The sequence below is a fragment of the Halichondria panicea genome, chromosome 4 (genome assembly GCF_963675165.1).
Source record: "Halichondria panicea chromosome 4, odHalPani1.1, whole genome shotgun sequence".
NCBI classification, from domain to species: Eukaryota; Metazoa; Porifera; class Demospongiae; order Suberitida; family Halichondriidae; genus Halichondria; species Halichondria panicea.
This window is the reverse complement of record NC_087380.1, coordinates 3,440,443-3,459,297: the sequence shown is the minus strand read 5'-3', so window position 1 is coordinate 3,459,297 and position 18,855 is coordinate 3,440,443. Positions and strand designations below refer to the sequence as shown.

Here is an 18,855-nt window from a genome sequence, read left to right as displayed (position 1 = left end):
GAATAAATTACATCAACTCTAATATCTAATATCGAAACTCTCACGTACAGATATAAAAATCAGTCACATGATCCATCTTTCCAGCCATCCAACCATCGTTCATCAATCTTGGAGCAATCAAACGTTCTTTTGCCTAATCGTTTGTTAACGTCATTATGCATCCCACACATCCATCTCGAGAATCTCACTCTGTCCTTGACGTCAGGAGGATCCACTCCCAGTCTGTGTGTGTACGTGGTGGTGGGGGTTTGTGCACGTGTGAGGGTGATGTTGAAAACTACAGTTTAATAAATGGAATCCTAGGAACTTACTCAATTTCTATCATTATATTGAGTTTCCTACATGCACCCCATGCAGAAAGGCTGATACAAATACCATATATCAATTAAGTCCTGAATGATCAGTTTGTACAATTAAAACAACCCCTCAACAAAGGCCGGCCACCTCTGGCTTTAGAACCAAGTCAACCAATAGAGTGGGATAACCCACAAAACAGTGAATTCTTCTCGTTATACTCTCAATAAGAAACCATGCAAAGGACAATATTTTTTTAACCATTCATTTCAGACACTATCCAAAATTGCCCATTCATAGATAAAGGAAGAGAGGGATTGGAAACGGAAGTGGTGCACTTGACCATTTAACATTATATAGTGCCTCAAAAACTATCCGTGTTTTGCCTATTTTTTCCAGGTAACTTGCTCAAAATAAGAAAGTTGTGTTTCCTCGAGACATAATCTCCTTCAGCAATTTATAATGTAGCTATGACTGACCACACCCAGTGAAAGGGTAAATATTCAAGTAGAGTTATAGCTTTAAAGGGTACGTGTAAGCGTCCTGGTCATAACTTCTAAAATAGGGATAAATCATGCAGAAGTGAGTTGCACAGAATGAGCAAATTTGCTAGTGGCTTACGTATAAATAGGAATCAAACTTGGCTACCTCGCAAGCCACGCCCCTTACAGCTTGGTCACAAACCAAGCATCAATTGAACCGCGGGGTAAAGCGGATGTTCATTCAAGGGTACTTTCGTTTCCAATCCCTCTCTTTCCTTTATCTATGGTAGAACAAAAGAAATTGGCCTAAAATTAGGCATAGCTACTATCATACGTCCCTGCTAATGGCCTAATCTAGTTACACACACAGCACTTTTTAACCTCTTCTGTAGATGCTCAGCACAGTCCTCGCACGGGTAGAAACGAGAGAAGAGACCGACGAACTGCGTCATTTCCTTCTTCTGTTCTCCCGAGGGATGGTCGGGGTAATACGCTGCCATTGTGTGCAAGAAAGTCCACGTAGCTCTACCAAGCTCTTCCCTGTCCACCGGGCAACCCCTGTAATCATCACGCTCCTGCATGCAAAAAATGTTATTACTGTAAGATTTAAACGCCTCTCGAGATTAGTGCCGATCTTTTGGCAAAATATATATTAGGCCACAACAAGAGGTTCTGTTTCTGGTCCATCCGCCGCTCAATATTTCACTGGGCTGCTTTTTCAGCAACACACCTAATGCGCATGCGCAAACCACACCCACTCACTTTAGGTTGAGTGGGTGTTGCAATAATTTACATGTACAGCACCTACAACACTTCAATATTCAGTAAGCTAGTGTTTGTATCTTGTATTATTTTGCAATGAAAGATGTTATTATGCTAACAATAATTATGTGGTCTCATTTTGCTTTTTTGCTTTGATACAGAGCGAGCACGTACAATGGCTCAAGCTAATGACAGTATATAAGTGTTTGATACAGAGACAATTCTCAGTTCAATGTTCTGGTTGCCAAAGCCTAAAATACCTCTTCCTGTATGTTATTTAGATGTTATTATTGTGTTGTAAACAGACAAACTGAAAAAGTGGTGCTTGTATGGCATTGTCTGCCCAGTGTGAATCCCGGCAAGATCCAGCTTGTTGCCAGCTTGTTGCCATGTGGTAGATGTCAGATAGAGTGTGGGGAGCTAATGAGCACGGCTAAGGCAAGATTCAGCAGCACCTCTCAAACCTGCCTGGTTTTGTGATACAATGAATGTAACATTAAAAGGAGCAGTGGTGTGCTGCACAGAACCATAGATTGAAAAGGAAGGGGATTGGAAACGACCAGGCCTCCCTGTGTAAATGGTTGAAACACTCCACGTTATGATTTCGCGCTCGCGATTATTTTTGTTTTGACTGTACTCTGGTTGTATTTCAACTGTTTCTAGCTCTCCTATCCACTAGCGATCACTCAGAGGCTGGGAGGTTACTCTACAGAAGTAAGTTTACACCACTGACAAGCTCTAACTTGTCTAAGTCTGCTGTCTTTACTCTGTTTTTAGTTTTTGTTGAGTATAGTTGAATTACTCCATGTCAACTTTTCTCTTTCCCTGCTGCGAAGCCTAAACAGCAAAAGACATTGCTTGACTTGGTTATTATGTATCTAAGTGCTATATATAGAATGGTTTCATGCCATGGATAAGCTTTACTGTTCATAAACGTTTGCAGTATAGTCTATACTTTTAGACAAGCTTTACTGTTCAAAACAACATTTTGGCTGTTATAATTATGGCCTTATAATTATAATTATAGGGGTGGCCTTTAATGAGGGTAGTTTGTTTGGGACCTGGCCGCGGGTTCTTATATAAACGGCCGTTGTACAGATCGAGGTGGCGGGTTCCACTAGGTACTACATGCATAAATTATCATGGATTCAAATTCATATTATTCATGATCACGTATAATAAATACAAAATACGTACGGAAGCTCATGAGGTGCAGCATACTGGTGTGAGCTTAATTGTTGAGAATGAACATGGATGGGTAAAAACCAGAATATGATGACCAATGATGATGGGATTGTAAAACATGTGTGTATATAGTGAGTAGGTACACATGATGTTAAAATGAACGGAATCTTGTTACAAACGTGTATATTTTTTTGTCCGTGTTCCGTAAAATAAGTAATGTGCATCGATAAGGGAAGGCGGATGTTTTACGTGTGCTTTGGGTTGCCGTGCCGATGGCTAGAGAAACCCTCGAAAATTTTCTAGAGGTAGCACGGCCCTTGATATGACGTAGAACCTATTGCACATAATTATTTACAGGTTTAATTAATGCTCTAAATACGAAATTTCCACCACGAAAATAACCACAGAATACTTGGGACTAGCACAATAATTATGGTACTATGTGGAATTTAAACACAGTGTACGAGTGAACGATTCCTAGCAGGAAACAAGGTGACACCTCGACTAAATATGAGCAACGTGCTAAATCCACCCAGAAAACTGCCGCATGCAATGTAGAGGTTGTGTGTGTGTGTGTGTGTGAGTGGGTGTATTCACCTCTGTTTTGGGGGGCTATGGACTCATCCAACTTTGACCTCACTGTATATACTGAGGAGACTGTTGGTTGGAATTGTAAAGTGGGGTACACATACTATCTGTCTTACAAGGCATGCATGATACTAGTCTAGCACTGACCTGTTTTGTCCTGTTTCACCATTTTGTCACGGCCCCAGCTCAGCAGAGGAGTGGTGGGGTCAGTGGGGTTGTAGATGTTCAGAGTGCCCACTTGTTTGCCAGGGATTCCACTTTTCAAGGCGAGTACATTGATCCCGATTATGCCACAACGAGTTCCAAGTCCCTCGGGTAGAATGTACACCATCCAAGCAGAATCTGTGCATGAGAAAGGTATAACGTGTGTAATGAGGTGTGTAGGAAGTTACAGCTAATATAGACTGACACGTTGGCAGGCACTGCCAGTGACTAGAGGAGGTTGCATGAAGCAGAGACCCCAAAACTATGCTACTAGCCAAGTCTAAACCATACTCCAGTGGCGGGTCCAGGAAATGGGGGTTCCAAACTATCGAGCGCGAAGTGTGGGGAGCGCAAATTTTTGGGTTACGCCCACTTCCGGTGCAGTAAATTTTTTTTTTTTTTTTTTTACCTCAAGTGAGAAGATAAAAGACAAAAGACAAAACAAAAAAACAAACCAAGAAAAAACAACAAAAACATGTGACATAATTTTATAAAGTTCCCCGGCCTTCTTGAGTTGCTAGGTCAATAGTGCCAGTGTCTAAGGCCTTCCATGGTGTGGTGGTGGTGAATGACTTCCTAGAGCCTCTGATGCACATAATCTCTGATCTTATGAGGGAGAAATTTAGCCTACATCTCATCCAATTCAGAGTTGTGCTGTATGTTTTGTCCTGTTTCTCTGCCAGCATTGAAGCTAGTTTCTTGTAGACAATATCTGCAGCCGGACCCATACCTCCAGCAGCAGAGAAAACCAAAGGCGTAAACGATCCATGTTCGACTTCTCTTACACGCTGTTCATATGCTCTCTTCTTCTCCATCTCGTTTCTTCTGTAGCTCTGGGCCATGGTGGAGCGGCGATAGGTAGGTGCGTACGGGTTGAAGACCCTGACATCAAAAAATGCACTCTGTCTATCGTTGCTCCAGAAGCTCTGGGCCACAACATCAAGGCGAGCCCCATCCTTGCGGTTGGTTGTCCTAAGTTGGAATTGCTCTTCCGTCACAGGCTGTAAGGTTGGTTCAATACCCACATCTGGACATACTTCGCTCATAAGATTTGCTGTGATGTTGCGTATTTCATTATGTCTTATTGTTGGAAATCCTCCCCTAGAGCAGCTGAGTGCATGCTCTACTGTGAAGTGAAGTCCACAGACACAGTGAGAGGGTAGGTTCTGAGGCCGCCAGCCGTACCTGAGGCAAAGAGCATCTCTGAAGGCTCCCTTGTGTAGCATGAAACCATGCTCTGCAATAGGCAGCGCTGTTATCCAGCTTGAGGTATCATTCTCAGCCAGGGGAAATCCCATCTTCGACTGCGTGAAACTGCTGCGAACAGTCAACTAGCTAGCCTAGCGCCTAGGCTAAAGATTGACTTGGAACACTCTCTTGGCAGTTGATACGTCAAAACAACAGGTACAATCATTGAATCAAACTACAATAGCTACAAAAACCGATAAATAGCTAGCTAGTAGCTGTACTAAAGCCACATAGCTATAGACTGAAAGGGGGGATCCGTGGCACCCTGGGATCTCCCCCTGGATCCACCACTGTACTCACTACAGTAACCTGATTATAGCAACAGTGTAGTCTCTCAGCAGAACTATTGTGCTACACAAAGACCTAGTGTTGTCTGGTCCCCTGGTGATTTATAAAAGCATGTACACACTCTCTATGTAACACAGAAGCACCATCTAATACCTACAAACACTAGCTATCCCTCTCAATTGTGGCTATACAATGTATCAAGAGTATATGATAGAGAAGAGAGTATGGAACGTAGGCATACTGTACATCAGATGTATGCGGAGTAACGTGACTTCCTGTATCTGTCACAAGCTTGGAATTTGCACACTGACAATCCAAGTGTGGGTGATGTAATCTATCAAGAAAGTAGATTACATCACCCACACGTGGAACAGTTGATAGATTCCGCCTCATTCGCCAAATATAATACTCGCCAAATCTTCCGTACGGTACTAGCAACACGACTAGACTTACCTCAAAACGAGAATGATCCATACTCCATTCTAAATAGTTCCATTCTTTTGCAACAAGCGACAAAAAAATCAGCCACAACGCAATTTCCAAATTCATCCTTGAGCAAGATGTTTCTTGTCGTGATGTCTCTGTGGGCAACTCCTCCATGATTAAAGGTGGCGCTTATGTTGTACAGCTAGTATAGAATTTGTAGAGAAATGGGGATAGTCTTGGTCTAGCTCATGAGATGTGTTACTTACCTTCACAATGGTGAAGTGAATGAATTTAGAACGTGCCTTCATGTCCGCCTGCATGACGACCTTGGTGAACTGTGTTGTGTTAGTCGTTCTGGTCCTCAAACCTGTTCGGAGTACCAGATAACTAAATGTTGCTTGTTGCCCAAAATTCAGAGTATAATAATCGTAAATTATGTTGGCGTGGTGTCAAAAAAGCTTTAAGATTGCTAGGTCACACTCGATACTGGCCAGCGTGTGTACATGTGCCACGACAACGACTAGGAAACTGCTACTTTGTTTGTTGAGGGGGCAGGGAAGTAACAATTAGGATGTGAGCAAATTGGAAATGCGAAATGTTTAGTTTGAGCAATCCGCAAAAAGTTAGTGCCTCAAAAAGTAACCCGCTATACGGTGTGAAACACTTACCGCGAGGTCATTCACTTTCTATTTCTGTTTCGATATCGTTGCTCTGCTTTTGGCGTTGTATGGAGAAAATATTGCTGGACAGGTGTGCTTGAGCTGCAGAAAAGTGCGACAAAAAGCCATACACTTACAGTAACGGACGATCAAGTCGATCATCCATCATTGGTATAGCCCAGAAGGTCGAATACAAGACCTTTTCGTCCCTAATGTTTATTGTGCCGGGACTCATCAGTGGACTGCACGCGCACTCAGTAAAGTACTTTGCTCACACTATTAGCGGTTTCTACTTGCATCCAATGTAATTTAATGGAAAGTGGTCATGGCAATAGGCAAATGGACTAAGTGTACATGTAGTTATGGTCCAACAGGACAGATTCTGGGGCTGATATCTATGCCACATTGACATTACAACAATAAAGTGCAATACAACAATTACAACAGCAATACAACAATGACATTACAACAATAAAGTGCAATACAAATACAACAATGACATTACAACAATAAAGTGCAATACAACAATGACATTACAACAATAAAGTGCAATACAACAATGACATTACAACAATAAAGTGCAATACAAATACAACAATGACATTACAACAATAAAGTGCAATACAACAATGACAATACAACAATGACAATACGTGTAGGACGTGCAATGACAATTCTTATTGACACATTGAACTTTCCATCCCGACTATAAATTGTGTATGCAGGGTTAGGGATGTTGTAGAAATCTTCTTTTTGTTAATTCCAGCAATATGTTTATACCCAGTTATGGCTATTTTTGAATCTTTCAATTCTATTCGCATATAATGCCAATCGGCCAAATCGGTTAAACAGACAAACATTTTTGAGACCTTGTAATGTTTTACACAGTAATAGCCTTGCAGGAGATGATCAATTATGTGCTTTGACGATAATTGCTCTACATTCGGCGAGAGTTGTGGCTTGCATTCATACAAAAATCGGGGTACTGTCGAACCTATCAGGACTACACATGAGTCTGTTTGTGCAGGCGGTCCTCTCTTACTCGTGCGTACGACAGAAAATTGATTTCCGTACTTGTATGTATTATCTCGAAATTGATTTGACAACGTTCGAGTAATATAAATGCACCAAAGAGCCAGACTGGGATAACTAGCTGCTTTCTGTTGTTGTAGAAAAAGAGTATTTCTTGCATGGAACTCTAAATCAGCTTTCAATGTAGATATATTATCTTGGTCGGTTGAGAGCGTTGTGTCAATGGGAATTTCGCCCAACGTTTCCACAATTGAATCAATCAGATTGTTCGGACTTTCCCATGTTGGATTGAAGGTATGGGCCAAATTACCTTTGACGCAGTCATTACGTCATGTACGGCCACTTTACTCGGTGCGAGCTCGTACCTCAAAATTTTTTCTTTGAGTGAATCTCTTGGTGAAATTGGTGGAACTTCGTCTACAGATTGAAGGATGAGCGGAATTAATTCCTCGCCCACTGTTCCTTTAAGAATACACTGCAGCACAATTTCTTGTGTGTCGTATTGAAGATTTATAAACACTGCTCCTTCGCACTTTTGAGAAAGTACTTGCTCAAGACTGTTGAGTAAAGAACAAGGATAAGGACCATATCCTAGATGGACCATGTAACTAAAGTGTACTTACTGGAAATCCTCAGGAACTGCACTCAGGTCCAGGGGTTCCAGGATTGAAGTCCATGAAGGCACTGCATGGGTAAAAGTATAAGTGCATACACAATATATGTTTACTACAGCATTACTTTCATGACTTTTCATCTTTTTGGTCGGTGGACAAGCCATTTTCAAGTTGAGTTGAGATAGCTGGGTTGAGATGATAGAGCTGGGGTTGAGATGATAGAGCTGGGGTTGAGAAGATAGAGCTGGTATTGAGTCGGTACAGCTAGAATACAGTTGTGCAAAAGAGGAGTACATGTAGCTGCTATTTATACTCGCGTGCGCGTCTATGTAACCTCCGCGGTTGCGGTTAGCCCGAGGCGCAAAGCAGAGGAATCTAACCGTAACCAAGGCGGTTACTAAGACGCATATTCTACGAGTGGGTGTGGTCTATCTAACTTGGACTTCATTGCCCAAGCCCGAGGCGTGGCCAGGTTTGGTGCGTAGCAACAGAAATTGCGAGCTGGACGAGACACCAGTTGACAGAAAAAGTAGATGGCAAAAAATTTACCACAAAGATCGTGTGGTCATTGCCGATTTTAGTCATTTTGTCAAATATTAGACGATAAACAGTGACCTACCAGCAGCTTATGATATTCCTGAGGGCGACTCGAAGAGTTCTTGGTCCTATCTATCTACAAACTGAAGAAAAAGGCCATAGTTTACTAGTAGCGATGTCAGACCGATTTTCATTTTTGCTATTTCTAACTCCTATGTATTACTATCTCTTTTGAACACTCTAGGCAAACCAGAAAAACTTTACTGCACTGGATTTGGTCAAGCGAATGCAGAGATACAGCGTTTTGAAGAACACTAGTCAGGGAAAAATTCGTACAAAAATTTACCGCATTTTAATGTACTTGGGCGGGACTTATGAAATTTGTTGTTAATACCGGAAATGATCTTAAAGTTAGCATATCTGCTGAACCGCTTGGTCTATTCTCTTTTAAAAAAGTATGAAATGGACACTCAGGACTCAGGAGTTAACATTGTAACCATTTGATATCTATTATGAAGTTTATAATGTTTCTGTAATGTATATCTTTATGATGTCCCTATATGATGTCTCCTGCTTCAGAGAGTTCTTTTGGATTTAAAGTAACCATGCTATCTTTTCAGTATATTGTATCATGTTTCAGAACTCTCATCAATGTCCACCTTACGCTTCAGTATCTGTTTCTTGATCTTTATAAGCAACTTTTCTGTCAATTTCATTTGGTCTAAATAATTCGTTTTTAGTGTGATGTAGATTTAAGGCTATACAACTATAAATCTATGATACAACTCTGTTGACAGCTTCTAATTAATACAGTAGATTACTCTTGTCTTTTTTTGTGTGCAAATTGAATCAGTTCTTGCAATTTAATAGTTTTGGTAGATTACATTGTTGTCCCTGGAATTCTCTCCAATCTTTCTTGTTTCTTTTCAACAGAGGCTTTCAGATTGCGTCAATAATTACTTTCAGTAACTTCTAAGAACTTCTAAGAAATAAATACAGCTATTGGTACACTTGGCTTGATTTTACTGCATTTCTATTCTCAGCTCCACCCATCTATCCATGCAATATGTGATTCCGCAAGAAATAAAAGCTTATTGTAGCAACTTTTTGCATAATCTGGAGAGAGTTAGAGATGAAAGACATGCTCACTTGTGTTTTTGTTCATTTTCATGTTTGGTTGCCAAAATGATGATCACCTTTGAGAAAAAATCACACACAAAACAAGCATCAAATGCTAAAATCATAAAAAACTGTTATAAAAATCAAATTCTACGCTATTTTTTACCCCTGGGAACAGCTGTTGTTTGCTAGACTCTTCCAGGGCTTGCGGAAAGCCCTTCTTGTTCACTCACTTTCTGGTCCCGTTTTTTACCATTGAATTACTGTACGAAAATACGCCCACGCACTACTTCCGGTCTGACATCTCTATTACTAGGTACTTCTACACAAGCGCTAGCTAACTCGATGACTGGTTCATTGTTTTGAAGAAATTGTTTCGAGCTGCCCTGCCACTTTCCTCCTTTAAATAGATAATCGCCTTACTGGCAAAGAGCATGCAATATCTAGCATATAAAATGATGACCAGACAAGACAAGCTTGATTTACTACTGATAACTACTGCGTGGGCGAACACTGCATCGTATTATACAGCAAAATCCGCGATAAAAAGTAACAAGACACCATTTTATAATCACGACACAAACAACGAACCTGCTTTGTTGAGAGACGAGATGACGGTAGAGCTGGGCTGAGACAGTAAGGTAGTGTGTGCGAAAGATCCCTCAACGCACAACGAACCTGCTTCGTTTAGAGACGGTACGGTACTGTGTGCCAAAGATCCCTCGAAGAATACTAGGAAGACTGGAGTACTAGATCATAGCAACAACGATCATACGCCTTAGCTGGTATTGAGACGGTAGAGCTGGGCTGAGACGATACGTTATAGTGCTAGTGTGTTCAAAAGATCCCTTGAAGAAGACTCGTATAGAGTAGCTGTTTTTATACTCCTGTAATGCTCTAATGCGTCACAATTAATACTGCAATCCGATTGGCTAAATGAATATGGGCAGTTCTATTTTTAGGAAGCGGTTTTTGAATATGGGCAGTTCTATATAATAGTTAGACACTGTTTAGGAAGTTTCTACATGATTTAGAAGCCCAAAGGGCTGGTTGTAGTATCCCGAACGCAGTGAGGGTTCTACTAGCCCTGAGGACTTCTAAATCATGTGGAAACTTCCTAAACAGTGTCTAAGCATTTTAGATCATAGCAACCATGAGTATTTAGCCAATCAGATTTGAATGTTCTTATCTAATCTTTGCTACTGCCCTTTGCAGCTCACTTGGAAGTTTGGAGCAAATAGTCAATTGCAAAAAACCACTTGAGATAAGTGTAACAGTTTACACAAGTAAACCACAATACTATATAGAACAAGGAACAAAGTTAAAATTTTGGATTCAGATCTTTATGTGGATATATAGATCTCTAGCTATACCTAGTACAGTATTCAGCATAAACTACTGGTTGGGTAGCCATGAAAAACTAATCCTTACCAAGAGGAGTTAAGTGGCGTACTATGTCATTGTGGCAGAGAATTGGAGACTGGTTCAGCAGCAGGCTGTTTCTCAGTCAACAATTTAAAAAATAACTAGACGAACAGGCAGTTTATTTCGTAATCAAGCTACTCGTACAGCCCAAACTGAGTACTTGTAGATAGAGATTTGGCCAAGTTGTGCTGTAAACTGTTACAAGTGGTTTTTTGCATTTTACAGTAATACTGTTTGCCAAAACTTCACGTGAGCTTATATGTGAGCTACAACAAATAGCATGAAAAACTACAACAACAAAACATAAAGATCTGGTCATTCCAAAATTTAAACTTTGTCCCTTGTTCTATAGTATTGTGGCTTACTTATGTAAACTTATCTCAAGTGGTTTTTTGCAATTTACCATTTGCCCTAAACTTCCAAGTGAGCTGCAAAGGGCAGTACATGATTTTCTAAGTGAAGTACATGATTTTCTATTGAAGTACATGATTTTCTAAATTGGATAGAACATTTCCTCTAACCAATCAGATTGCAGTATTTATGACAAACATGATCTAATTTTAGGAAGCGGTTTTTGATGTTAGGGTATTCAAGGAAACACAACTTTCGTATGTACAGGTTGTCCTCTAGTGGGAGGGTCTGTTATGGGAGGTTCCACTGTAGTTACCCAGTTGGTTTGACTCCAGAGTTTGACTCTTTCAGAACTTCTTCGAACTACACAACAGCGCAGCGTATACCGTCGGCGAAAAGCGGATAGTTTTCGAGGTTTCACTACATGTCGGTAAAAGCATCACGTGCACCACTCCATTTCCAATCCTCCTTTTCCTGTGTCTATGGTGAGGGTAAGGTTTGCTCCCAGCCCCACTGGACTGCTCCATCTGGGTGGTGTCAGGACTGCTCTCTACAACCTCCTCTTTGCCAGGGCCAACCAGGGAGCCACTATTCTCAGACTGGAGGACACTGATCAGGTGCTTATGGGACTAGACTTACTGGCCAGTCCATCCTCAGGGGATTGGGACTGGTCAACTGCCAATCATTGAGTTGTTCTAGTGGAATTTTAATTAGTTGTATGACATCATCATGTGGTTTGTGCGGTTGAACAAAGTTGCGTAACTATCTAGTGAAAGTATGGGTTATGCCTAGTTGGGCGGAGTCCAACCACTTGCAGTGGTTGGGTATCACGATAATATACGTTTTTGTTCCAACTGCAGAAAACTTGCAGCCCAATCAGATTGCAGTGTTCAAGTGGGAAAGCTTACAGCTCAATTTTGCTGACAAGGCAATAATTATTTCTGCCTCTGCTAAATCTTGTACATGTTATATTACAGGCTGCAGTATCCTTCTACTTTCTCTAAGAACTCTGGGGTCTTTCTTGCATCCTAAAACGTTATAGCTAGATGTAGTCAAGCTAGACAAATAATTATTAATTTCTTTATATCGCACCCCTGAGCCATGCGATTGTCAACCACTCAATATTCATAGTCTGTCTCAAGTACCAGTGGAACAAAAACGTATATTGTCGTGATACCCAACCACTGGCGAAGCGTGGTTGGACTCCGCCCAACTAGGGTTATGCCTGTGGTTTATCTAACAAACATAGACCCAGCCCAACTACAACGAATTACGTGGGTGAAATATGTCACATGACATTGCTTCTGCACTGTGATTGGTCATTACCAAGTTCAGTAATGAGAACAACTCGATGATTGGCAGTTGACCAGTCCCAATCCCCTGAGGATGGACTGGCCAGCGAGTCTAGTGTGGGACAGGGTACTTTGTACTTAAACACATGGTAGATGTAGTCAATGCCATTATTTTTATCCCACCTAAAATAACCAATTGCATCCATGAGGATCGACCAGGTACGTGTATATGAGTATCGATTATCTAGTTTAACACATTTTCCCAGTACATGTATTAATAACGTGACAGCAATTGTATGACACATTTTGATCCCTTAGGATCGCTATGTATCTGGTTCAATAGAAAAGTTAGAGCAGTCACTGAAATGGCTGAAACTGAACTTTGAGGAAGGTCCGACAGTTGGAGGAATATACGGCCCCTACGTACAAGTAGGTTTCTTTGAGGTGTAATTGTTGGTGACGTTTCTACGTATGTACAGTAGTGATCGAGCTGTATCTGCTTAAACCTATAAATTCACTATTTTAAAGTAATTGTTGTCCCCCTCTCTCTCTCTTTTAGTCGGAGAGACTCACACACTACAGAGACGCTGCTTCTAGCCTTCTCCACAGCGGAGCTGCCTATCGCTGTTTTTGCTCCAAAGAGAGGCTCTCGTCCCTACGCTCTCAGGGGGTGGGCTACGATGGTCACTGTAGAGGGTTGAGTCAACGGGAGGGGGAAGAAAGAGGGAAACAGGGAGTACACCACACTATCAGACTCAAGGTGAGCAGGAGGCACCAAATGCATTCCAGGAGAGTCAGCTTAAGAATCTTCCTAAGATAGATAGAGTGAATAATAAAGGCTCCAGGAAAGCCAGGCACCAAAGAGCTTTGTGTATGGAAAACCATTTGCTGAGAAAGCATGACTATGAATTTGTGGGTTGTCTGTGATCACCCCTACCCACCTCAGCTTGAAAAATGTGTGAGTAAGCAGTTGTATGAAAAACCATTTGCTGAGAAAGCATGCTGACTATGAATTTGTGGGTGTATGTGATCACCACTACCCCTCAGCTTGAATTGTACACATTTATTTGCACCTTCCTCTAACTGTGCTCAAGCCACCTCGTGGTTACCTGTCCTTTGTTTTAACCCCCCCCCCAGGTTCCCACTGCGGGGGATACGGTGATACAGGACATTGTGTATGGGGAGGTGACTGTGCAGCACAGTGCTGTAGAGGACCAGGTGCTCTTGAAAAGCGATGGTTACCCCACCTATCATCTAGCCAACGTGGTGGACGATCACCTCATGGAAATCACTCATGTACTCAGGGGAGAGGTGAGTATATGTAGTATCAAATATCATGTAGTATATCATGTACCGTATAGCGGGTATATTTCGAGGGTATAAATTTTCGCGGATGGATCTCTACAAAGGATTTCGCGGATTTATTTTCGTGCTCTGGCGCATGCGCACATCAACATGCAGTGTGCCTCCACACCGTTAGCCTCGAATCCAGCCCTAGCCTGTATAGAATCGGTGAGGCACTATGTGCTCCACCTCTAGCAGAACGTTTGCTGTGCAGGCCATGGTCAGAGGATACCACCAGTACAAAACAATCTGGGCTATCTGGCGCCCTTGTCTCTTGATTCCTTTTTTCTTTCCTCTTATTGTCGATAGGTGTGGTTAATAATACTGAACACGCCTACTAATACCATACATTTTCGTGGGTATAAATTTTCGCGGTACAGGCTCACAATCCGCGAACATTTATACCCTCAAAATATACCCGCTATACGGTATATCATGTAGTATGTAAAATTAATGATGCAATAATTATAGTCATGTTATCACACTTGCTGTAAAATGCTGAGTCATCGTATTTCATAGTTCCAGTACCAACCAATTTTGTGGTCATTTTCTTCTATGAAAATGCCTTGTGTCCACAATTTTATATAGTGATCATTTTTTAAGTCACCTGGTGAAATGAGCAATCTAGCTTTAAGCTAGTACAGCACCCTCTACTCCATGTGCATTTATTTTATTGTCCCCATGTTTTTATTGACAGGAGTGGCTGTTGTCCACTGCCAAGCACTTGCTGCTCTACTCTGCCATGGAATGGGAACCTCCTCGGTTTGTTCACCTCCCCCTTCTCTTGTCCAGGTAGGACATGCAATTCAGTTATTAAACGCCATTTTTTTCAATAATAGTGTGTCATTTGGTGCATTACCGTATGGTGGTTATTTCGAGGGTGTTTGCGGTTTTCGTTAATTATAAGCATTACCCACGAATTTAATATTGCGTGCATGTATTCAGGTTGCTAGTTCACAAACATTTTATCTCAAAATTATTTCTAGCAGGTCTTTCCACAAAAGTTTCTACCCTCGAAATATAACCGCTTTACGGTATGGGTTTGCTTTATAATTAATGCAGCTCTGGTGGAAAACTGTCTAAACGGAACAAGGCTGCATTCGTGGAGACGTATCAGGTATGTACCAACTTACTAGTAGAATAAAATATGATTATTATCTGCCTGTCATCTTCATAAATTTAGAATGTTCAATGGTGGGTCCGTTTTGATATCTTAAAAGTGTATCATTACTAAATAACCAGTGAACCTGTCTTCACACCATTCCTATAGGAGAGAGGTTTTCTCCCTGAGGCAGTACTCAACTTTGTGGCCCTCCTAGGCTGGTCCCCTCCTACTACCGAGCTGCTTACACTCGACGACATGATACAGCTATTCTCTCTGAAAGATCTCAATAAAAAAGGATCTATGGTCGACGAAAACAAGCTCCTCTGGTTGAACAAACAACACTTTAAGAGGAAATTAGAAAACAGAGAAGAACTTGTTGCATTGGTGGATCAGCTACAACAATGTGTGAAGAGCTGCTATGCCGGTATTTTAGGAGATGGTGATTTCAAACTAAGCAAAGGCTATCTGGAGAAAGTTTTGCTACTGCTTGAGGTAAACACATAATTACATCTACTGTTTTAGTATTGTATATATACACACATGCAGGATAGAGTGAGCTTGGTCCCAGCAATCCCTAAAGAGGCCTCGTTCTTTTGGGTTGATCCAAATTATTCCACCACTGACCTCTCTACTCACAGCGCTAATGCAGGTGTACCATCAATCTCTGTACTATCACAATAGTCGTTACAGTAATTATTGAGCCGTTTGTAATTAGGCTTGAGGCTATTATGCTCCAAATTTTACCGGTTATTCTATTCTCTAATTCCCAAGCTACTGTATAGCCTATTTATTCTCAGTGATTCAGCCCATTATTCTCATAAAAAATTTATTATTCTTCATTAAAATCACAATAAAAATCATCTTTTGATAATTACAACACAAGTGAAGTCTCTACATATAATATATACATAATTATAGTCCTGAAGAGCATTGTCTTGCTGATCACCAAACAAAGTGCCTTGAGTTGATCCAGCATTAATATGTCTCTACTTGTTGGAACTGGAATCATAGTGGCTTCAGTAGGTTCAGTGTCTGTTGTGTTGGGATAGGCACTACTGGCTGTAATTTGATAATACCTATTATTCTCAAAATTATGCTGGCATCCCTATTTGTAATCACAGTGTACAGCATCTAACCCTAAACCTAACTTATACAATACTGTACAACTGCGTGTTCCTAACTCTGTATTGCTGTCATGCAGACACTGTCACTTTACTGATGGAGTCACTCGGATCATGTGACTCGTTCACTAAACCACACCTTGACGGTGTGATGAGGGAGGTGGCAAGTGGATCAGGAGTGGCTTATTCCAAAATTATGCAGTTCACGAGGACAATTATTACTGGTACAAAGGTGAGCTAAGTAAAAAAGCACCTGGGTGCTGATGCCTTTGTTTATGTGTCAAAGCTACATAACACAAAGCTACTATAAAAATCACAGGGAAACGATCTATCATGATTGTTGCTAAAAAGGATGCCAAAAGTACGAAGTCTGGGTGGATCAGTACTACATGTACCCGGCTTTACTGTAGAGCCTTGCAGATCTCTTCTCACTCTCGAAGCTACCAATAGCTAGCATTCTAGTGCAGAGCTAACTACTAAGTAGAGTTGCAACACTCCATGGACAAGTTTTGCTACGCACTCTTCTGAAAAGGCTGCAATGGCATTCCAAGTAGGCTAGGCATAACTCGAGAACGAAGCATTATTTTGCAAATTCACGAATTAAAATCTAAGAGAACGTTACTACAGTAGAAGCCTATAGAAACCCTTACTTGCACTTAGTCTACACAGACAGACACAAACAAACTACCGTATACCTCGCTTGCGCATGCGCACCGAGGCATAACTCAATTTAGCTGCTGCATAGTTTCTCTAAGTGCTCTCTATCACTGTTGCTAGACCCAACTTCATTTTACATACAATCGTGACATTGTATTGTTTTTTATTAGGAAAATAATTACAACTATATAGTTATAGCTCAATTATATGACCCCTATACCTACAGAAGAGCCCCGGGTTGACAGCTGTTATGGAACTGCTGGGACAAAAGACTGTGCTTAGGAGAATAAATAATTTCAGAACTAATTAATTTATTATTTGTGAGTGATTCATTGTGCTAATTTTTAATTAAAAAACAAAATTCTTTCCTGAAAGCTGAAAGCTGAAACATGAATAAATTACATCAACTCTAATATCTAATATCGAAACTCTCACGTACAGATATAAAAATCAGTCACATGATCCATCTTTCCAGCCATCCAACCATCGTTCATCAATCTTGGAGCAATCAAACGTTCTTTTGCCTAATCGTTTGTTAACGTCATTATGCATCCCACACATCCATCTCGAGAATCTCACTCTGTCCTTGACGTCAGGAGGATCCACTCCCAGTCTGTGTGTGTGGTGGTGGAGGTTTGTGCACGTGTGAGGGTGATGTTGAAAACTACAGTTTAATAAGTGGAATCCTAGGAACTTACTCAATTTCTATGAGTTTCCTACATGCACCCCTCTTAACAGCCACCCCATGCAGAAAGGCCGATACAAATGCCATACATCAATTAAGTCCTGAATGATCAGTTTGTACAATTAAAACAACCCCTCAACAAAGGCCGGCCACCTACCTCTGGCTTTAATATAGCTGAACCAAGTCAACCAATAGGGTGGAATAACCCACAAAACTGTGAATTCCTTCTCGTTATACTCTCAATAAGAAACCATGCAAAGGACAATATTTTTTTAACCATTCATTTCAGACACTATCCAAATTGCCCATTCATAGATAAAGGAAGAGAGGGATTGGAAACGGAAGTGGTGCACTTGACCATTTAACATTATATAGTGCCTCAAAAACTATCCGTGTTTTGCCTATTTTTTCCAGGTAACTTGCTCAAAATAAGAAAGTTGTGTTTCCTCGAGACATAATCTCCTTCAGCAATTTATAATGTAGCTATGACTGACCACACCCAGTGAAAGGGTAAATATTCAAGTAGAGTTATAGCTTTAAAGGGTACGTGTAAGCGTCCTGGTCATAACTTCTAAAATAGGGATAAATCAGAAGTGAGCTGCACAGAATGAGCAAATTTGCTAGTGGCTTACGTATAAATAGGAATCAACTTGGCTACCTCGCAAGCCACGCCCCTTACAGCTTGGTCACAAGCCAAGCATCAATTGAACCGCGGGGTAAAGCGGATGTTCATTCAAGGGTACTTCCGTTTCCAATCCCTCTCTTTCCTTTATCTATGGTAGAACAAAAGAAATTGGCCTAAAATTAGGCATAGCTACTATCATACGTCCCTGCTAATGGCCTAATCTAGTTAGACACACACAGCACTTTTTAACCTCTTCTGTAGATGCTCAGCACAGTCCTCACACGGGTAGAAACGAGAGAAGAGATCGATGAACTGCGTCATTTCCTTCTTCTGTTCTCCCGAGGGATGGTCGGGGTAATACGCTGCCATTGTGTGCAAGAAAGTCCACGTAGCTCTACCAAGCTCCTCCCTGTCCACCGGGCAACCCCTGTAATCATCACGCTCCTGCATGCAAAAAATGTTATTACTTTAAGATTTAAACGCCTCTCAAATATAAGATTAGTGCCGATATATATTTTAGTTTGGTAGACATAGATTCATCTACAGTACAGAGGTAGGCATATATAAAAAGGGGGGTGGGGTGTATCTTACTTTCTTGGCGGCTTGCTTTACAGGGTTCCTTTTTGTCCATGTCTTGAAGTCAGTGCAGACCCGACATTTCTTTCCCGGCTGTTTTGTGAAGTGAGACTGTGAAGGCTGAGAGCTTGTCTTTCCACTAGAAACTCCATCTTTCTCCAGCTCGAGCTCCTGTGCAGTGGCCATATCTCTGAGTAGGTCAACACGTGTTGACCTTTCTAATCGAATTCATAGGT

At 41.2% G+C, this 18,855-nt stretch overlaps 2 protein-coding genes and 1 long non-coding RNA gene across 5 annotated transcripts; 1 reads left to right on the top strand and 2 right to left on the bottom strand.

The window, feature by feature from the left end:
* Positions 1–59: 59 nt before the first annotated feature.
* LOC135335401 (FAD-linked sulfhydryl oxidase ALR-like) lies at positions 60–18,841 on the bottom strand. Of its 2 annotated transcripts, none has more exons than XM_064530892.1 (3): positions 18,635–18,841; positions 1,158–1,351; positions 60–222 (listed from the first exon to the last, which is right to left on the bottom strand). In XM_064530892.1, the coding sequence occupies exons 1-3, from the start codon at positions 18,803–18,805 to the stop codon at positions 60–62; spliced, it is 528 nt and encodes a 175-aa protein (XP_064386962.1). In that variant the 5' UTR covers positions 18,806–18,841. The 2 variants fall into 2 exon arrangements, with proteins under 2 accessions (XP_064386962.1, XP_064386961.1); XM_064530891.1 differs by lacking the exons at positions 60–222; positions 1,158–1,351 and adding exons at positions 17,062–17,346; positions 18,294–18,487.
* Positions 6,569–8,056, bottom strand: LOC135335410 (uncharacterized). The gene is made up of 3 exons (XR_010394498.1): positions 7,907–8,056; positions 7,792–7,852; positions 6,569–7,725 (listed from the first exon to the last, which is right to left on the bottom strand). It is a non-coding gene; the product is annotated as an uncharacterized LOC135335410 (long non-coding RNA).
* LOC135335389 (glutamate--tRNA ligase-like) lies at positions 11,647–17,114 on the top strand. 2 transcript variants are annotated; one of them, XM_064530876.1, is made up of 10 exons: positions 11,647–11,831; positions 12,825–12,935; positions 13,066–13,266; positions 13,644–13,817; positions 14,548–14,642; positions 14,913–14,967; positions 15,121–15,447; positions 15,502–15,604; positions 16,157–16,308; positions 16,960–17,114. In XM_064530876.1, exons 1-10 carry the CDS (start codon positions 11,697–11,699, stop codon positions 17,041–17,043), a joined length of 1,437 nt encoding a protein of 478 aa, XP_064386946.1. In that variant the 5' UTR covers positions 11,647–11,696; the 3' UTR covers positions 17,044–17,114. The 2 variants fall into 2 exon arrangements, with proteins under 2 accessions (XP_064386946.1, XP_064386947.1); XM_064530877.1 differs by lacking the exons at positions 16,157–16,308; positions 16,960–17,114 and adding an exon at positions 15,874–16,126.
* Positions 18,842–18,855: the final 14 nt, after the last annotated feature.

What these genes read in the sequence shown, in the direction of transcription:
- LOC135335401 (XM_064530892.1), bottom strand. Translation starts at nt 18,805, where the DNA reads ATGGCCACTGCACAGGAGCTCGAGCTGGAGAAAGATGGAGTTTCTAGT. An exon ending in TAAAGCAAGCCGCCAAGAAA is followed by an intron (nt 1,352 to 18,634) that starts GTAAGATACACC and finishes TTTTGCATGCAG; the next exon opens with GAGCGTGATGATTACAGGGG. An exon ending in GCTGAGCATCTACAGAAGAG is followed by an intron (nt 223 to 1,157) that starts GTTAAAAAGTGC and finishes GTACACACACAG; the next exon opens with ACTGGGAGTGGATCCTCCTG.
- LOC135335389 (XM_064530876.1), top strand. Translation starts at nt 11,697, where the DNA reads ATGGTGAGGGTAAGGTTTGCTCCCAGCCCCACTGGACTGCTCCATCTG. An exon ending in GACTGGAGGACACTGATCAG is followed by an intron (nt 11,832 to 12,824) that starts GTGCTTATGGGA and finishes TTGATCCCTTAG; the next exon opens with GATCGCTATGTATCTGGTTC. An exon ending in TACTCACAGCGCTAATGCAG is followed by an intron (nt 15,605 to 16,156) that starts GTGTACCATCAA and finishes GCTGTCATGCAG; the next exon opens with ACACTGTCACTTTACTGATG.